General features: G+C 39.0%; 1 protein-coding gene across 1 annotated transcript; it reads right to left on the bottom strand.

Annotated features, from left to right (window-relative positions):
- Positions 1-3,445: 3,445 nt before the first annotated feature.
- Positions 3,446-4,390, bottom strand: OR10T1 (olfactory receptor family 10 subfamily T member 1). Its single transcript, NM_001390042.1, has one exon. It carries the CDS (start codon positions 4,388-4,390, stop codon positions 3,446-3,448), a length of 945 nt encoding a protein of 314 aa, NP_001376971.1.
- Positions 4,391-6,034: the final 1,644 nt, after the last annotated feature.

Below are 6,034 nucleotides of genomic sequence, written 5' to 3'. Positions count from 1 at the left end.
TCTTGATGAAAGTAAAAGAGGAGAGTGAAAAGCTGGCTTAAAACTCAACATTCAAGAAATGAAGATCATGGCATCTGGTCCCATCACTTCATGGCAAATAAATGGGGAAACAATGGAAACAGTGACAGACTTTCTTTTCTTAGGCTCCAAAATCATTGCAGATGGTGACTGAAGCCATGAAATTAAAAGACACTTGCTCCTTGGAAGAAAAGCTATGACCAACCTAGATAGCATATCAAAAAGCAGAGACTTTACTTTGCCAGCAAAGGTCCATCTAGTCAAAGCAGTGGTTTTTTTATCAGTAGTCAGGTATTTATGTGAGATTTGGATCATGAAAATAGCTGAGAGCTGAAGAATTGATGCTTTTGATCTGTGGTGTTGGAGAAGACTCTTGAGAGTTCCTTGGACTGCAAGGAGATCCAACCAGTCCATCCTAAAGGAGATCAGTCCTGAATGTTCATTGGAAGGACTGATGTTGAAGCTGAAGCTCCAATACTTTGGCCATCTGATGTGAAGAACTGACTCATTAGAAAAGACCCTGATGCTGGGAAAGATTGAAGGCGGGAGAAGGGGATGACAGAGGATGAGATGGTTGAATGGCATCACCGACCTGATGGACATGAGTTTGAGGAAGCTCTGGGAATTGATGATGGACAGGGAAGTCTGGCATGCTGCAGTCCATGGGGTTGCACAGAGTCAGACATGACTGAGCAACTGAACTGAACTGACTAGGATTTATGTTAGCCAATGAAATACAGGCAGAGGGATAGTTTGCCAGTTTCAAAGTATTGTTAGCCATTCAGTTGTGTCTGACTCTTTGAGACACCATGGACTGTAGCTGACCAGGCCCCTCTGTCCATGGAATTACCCAGGTGGGAATACTGAAGTGGTAGCCTTTCCCTTTTCCAGGGGATCTTCCAGACCCAAGAATTGAACCCAGGTCTCCTGCAGAGAGATTCTTTACCATCTGAGCCACTTGGTCAAAAAATGAATTGCAGGTTTTTTCAATAAATGCTGGAGAGGATGCAGAGAAAAGGGAATCTTCTTACACTGTTTGTGGGAATGTAAAATAGTACAGCCACTATGGAATAGTGTGGAGAGTCCTTAAAGAATTGACAGTAGAACTGCCATATGACCCAGCAATCCCACTGCTGGGCATACACACTGAGAAAAGCAGAATTGAAAGAGACACGTGTACCCCAATGTTCATTGCAGCACTGTTTACAATAGCTAGGACATGGAAGCAACCTAGATGTCCATCAGCAGATGAATGGATAAGAAAGCAGTGGTACACATACACAACAGAATATTACTAAGCTATTAAAAAGAATGCATTTGAGTCAGTTCTAATGAGGTAGATGAAACTGGAGCCTATTATACAGAGTGAAGTGAGTCAGAAAGAAAAACACCAATACAGTATATTAATGCATATATATGGAATTTAGAATGATGGTAACAATGTCCCTATATGTGAGACAGCAAAAGAGACAGAAGTAAAGAACAGACTTCTGGACTCTGTAGGAGAAGGTGAGGGTGGGATGATTTGAGAGAATAGCATTGAAACATGTATATTACCATATGTGAAACAGATCACCAGGCCAGGTTGGATGCATGAGACAGGGTGCTCAGGGCTGGTGCACTGGGATGACCCTGAGGGATAGGATTGGGAGGTAGGTGGGAGGGGAGTTCAGGATGGGGAACACATGTACACCCATGGCTGATTCATGTCAATGTATGTCAAAAACCACTACAATATTGTAAGGTAATTGGCCTCCAATTAAAATAAATAAATTAATTTTTAAAATGCATTGCAGGTTTTCTGCTACCAGCATTAGATGAACTCTCCCAGTCCTTTTAGACCTGGTATCTGGAATGAAAATAACTAATGCAAATCAAACTCCAACCTATCCAAAATGGTCAAATCCAATGAATGTGAAACTTGAAGCAGAGTTACCATGTTGAACCCAACTCAGAACAGCAAACCATAACATAACCTGCTGACACATAACAAGACCTATTTTTATTGTAAGAGAGACATAACATAAAATTTTCTGTCTTATCCACTTTTATGTGTGTAGTTCAGTAGTATGAACTATACTCACATTGTTATAAAACAGATCTCCAGGACGCTTCCATTTTTCAAATCTGAAACAGTAACCATTAAATAACAACTCTCCCTTCCTTAAGTGAAATATGCCAGTCATAAAAAGACAAGCTGTATATACCATAAGGCATTTCCTGATTTAATTCTTATGTAAATAATGTTTTATTTATTTACATTTTATAGAATTTAAGTTATAGGTACGTGCTCACACAGGAAACTTATTTTTAGATCTATGTTATGTGACACTTCAACTTTTATCCCCCTCCACATAACCAAGTAAAATCTCCTATTACATGTTGCTCAATTGGAAGGCTGAGAAATGCACACTTAAGAAATTAGGTTCATATAAAATTATGTTGCTTTATTGAGACACATCTTTAACAAAACCCACAAAAAATAATCATGCAAATAAGTGTAATCCACTTATATAGGTGATTACCGTTTGGTTATTTCTTATAGCGAAGCATGAAAGAAAGAGGGAACCGTAGTTTATTACTCTTTTCCTACAATACCTATTTTAATACTTTGCTCATATTGGCAGATTCACAGAACTCTTGGATGGTCAACTCAATTTCACACTGCAACTGACATTATTGCAATCCTAGTTTATGGAATAAAGAAAGGAAAATGAAGGGATGTGGGAATAAACTAGCAATTTTTAATGCTTCCTGTCAGAAGAGCACCAAATTGTTTTGGATCTATTAACTCCTTTAGTTCTTACCATGTCCAAATGAGAAGGCATTAAAGATGTCATGTTACATAGGGAATAACTGACCATGAGAGAAGTCAAGTCTGACCCATGGCATTTGGCTGGACAATGATTCAAATCAATATTCAAACCTCGGTCTTTATGATTCCCAAATCCATGTTTTCTGCTTTACCATCAGCCTCATGGAACTTTGATCTCTCCTCATCTACCCATAAATGAATTATTCTTTTTGTCTACAATTTTTTATTGTAAAATTGCTTTTACCTCAAAAAATATACTGAAGCATTCAGACACTTTAACAACATTCTCTATTGTTTCCTTCCATGTAGGAAGAATATTAACAGACTGGGCATTCTCAGAAAAATAATGCAGTATTTATAGTATTTATGAGAAAACTGACATTTTAAATGTTCAATAATAACATAGATTGAGTCTTTGAAAGTTGCCACATTCACATAACTTTCTGGAGACCAAATGGTACAACCTCTACAGTGAATAGAGGGCAAACAGAAAGGTCTTTCCAATAAAAATAACACTACCTTCTTCCTTGTTTTCTTTTTTAAATAAAAACTATGTTTATTGGCATCTTATCCTGGATACTTTCATGAATATAATTTTCCTTACCTAGCAACTCATACAGTTTTGGAAAGCAAGTACCTACTGAGAACCTTTTTCAGAGCTGTCTTTACTTCTTTGTTTCTTAGTGTATAGACAAGAGGGTTAAGTAGTGGGGTAATCACTGTATAGGTCACTGCCACAAGCCGATCCTTATCTGAGGAGTACAGGGATGTGGGCCTCAAGTAGATAAAGGAAGCACAACCATAGTGGACAATGACCACTGTGAGGTGGGAGGCACAGGTGGCGAAGGTCTTACGCTGCCCCTCTACTGAGGAAATCTTGAGGATGGTGGAAACAATGAAGACATAGGAGATGAAGATAAGCACTAAGGGAACCAGCAACACCAGAATGCTGAGGAAGAAGATAACCATCTCCTTCAGGTTGGTGTCTGTGCAGCCCAGTTTTATGACAGGGGAAATGTCACAGAAGAAGTGGTTGATCTGATTGGAGGAACAGAAGGGTACACTAAACACCAGGACGTTGACAACCGCAGAGATCAGGAAACCACAGAAGCTTGAGGCTAAAACCAGCTGTGTGCAGGTGGCTCTGCTGACAATGAGTGTGTAGTTGAGAGGGTTGCAGATGGCAACATAGCGATCATAGCCCATTACAGCAATTAGGAAACAGTTGGTACAAGCCAAGCCCACAAAGAAATAGAGCTGGGCCACACACCCAGATAATGAAATAGTTGGAGCTGTGGAAAGCAGGTTGGTCAGCATTTTTGGTACAATGACCAAGGTGTAGCACGTTTCAGAACAGGAGAGGACAAAGAGAAAGAAGTACATAGGGGTGTGCAAAGCCCGATCCAGATGAATGACTGTCATGATGGTGGCATTGGCCGTCAGAGTGGTCAGGTAGACCAGGAGGAAGATAAAGAAGAGAAGGATCTGCAGATCCCCTAGGTTTGAGAAGCCTATAAGGATGAACTCGGTGATCATGCTCTGGTTCTGCCTTTTCATTGGTCACTGCAAATCAGACTCAGACACTCTGCAACAGGCAACAGAATGAATTTGACAAAAGTGAATGCCCCGGAATAGACCATGTCTGTGTTTCTGTAGAAAGTTGACAATACTAATCTGATAAAATGAGTAATAAACAAGTTAAGCACATTGATCAAGGGGTGAGGGGAAAGCAGTAGGCTTGAGGAGTAGTGGGATAAGAAAACCCCCAATTCAATAATATCTGAAGACATTATTTTCATTTTTGGAAGTTGTTTCCATTTCTCTGTCTTCTTATCGGCATACAAGCTTCATACATGATACGTTAAATCAAGAGGTGATCTTAAAGTCATCTCATCTAAACCTCTGAGTTTATGGAAACTGAATTTCAAAAAGATTAAACCATTTGCTTAACCTACATGAGAGTGACAGTCCTGGAAATCACCTATCTTCAAAGTAATTTTATGAAAATATGAACTAGAAAAAACAATTGAAAAGTCATCTCTCTAGTCCCTCATATACTTGAGATAAATACCGCTTGCTTACATATACCAAAGTGTTGAGATTTATTTGCTCATGATTAGTTGTGAAATCTTTGAGATGAGCTTAGAATGATTTCATATATTGGGGTTTCTCTTGTCATGAGTGCATGGTAATTTGGGATTAAGAATCTAGCTAAAGCTCAAGTCATGCTCAGAGCATGCCCATTCTTGGGCTGACACTTTCACTCTCTTGACCACTTCCTCTATCTCTGATGCCTCCATAATGTTCTCAGAAAAAGCCTCACAATTTTCTGTGGGAGACCTGTGATTTGATTCAGAAATAACATAATTCTAAAACCTTTACACTAGTGACTCACTTGAAAAGACCCTGATGCTGGGAAAGATTGAGGGCAGGAGGAGAAAGGGACAACAGAGGATGAGATGGTTGGATGGCATCACCGACTCAATGGACATGGGTTTGGGTGGACTCCGGCAGTTGGTAATGGACAGGGAGGCCTGGTGTGCTGCGGTTCATGGGGTCACAAAGAGTCAGACACGACTGAGCAACTGAACAGGAATCTTCTTTCCTAATCTGCACCTAAGTCTATAAACCTTTAACATAAATATGAGTTGTCCAATCACAGTAGTCAAGTTCCAGTTATAAGGAGTCTATTACCTCACAAAGCAGACTGTTCTCTTGCTAGATGGCTTAATTGGCCAGTCTTCTTACCCTGAGATGAACTATGGCTCCTTAAAACTTCCACTCTTTGGTCTTGATTTGTTCTTCGAAGATACAAGAAAATTCATTCTTTAAAAAAAAAAAAAAAATGACAGCCTTCTTGTTATTGGAATAAAATTATTATATCCCTTTATGGGTCTTATTTTCCTCTTAAGTTCTTAGTTCTCTTATTTCTCCATGATTATCTCGAATTCTCTGTTCTAATCACTATCTCAGGTCATTTTATCAGATTTTATCATTTTATCACTCTTTAGCTAGTCTACAGTCATCACACATAATAAATTTCTATCTTCACCAATAAAAAATTGCTTTTCTTTTCTCACAATTCTTTAACCATCACAATTAATGTTCATCAGTCCTTCAAAACCCCATGTTAATATTTATCTCCTAAAAGGCTTTGTTGAGTAGTTCTGAGATTTGATTACTGTGTGCAGTTACTTCTCT

This window comes from Bos taurus, chromosome 3 (genome assembly GCF_002263795.3).
Source record: "Bos taurus isolate L1 Dominette 01449 registration number 42190680 breed Hereford chromosome 3, ARS-UCD2.0, whole genome shotgun sequence".
Classification (NCBI taxonomy): Eukaryota; Metazoa; Chordata; class Mammalia; order Artiodactyla; family Bovidae; genus Bos; species Bos taurus.
Note: the sequence above shows the minus strand (reverse complement) of the source record. Positions and strands in the feature narration are given on the sequence as shown.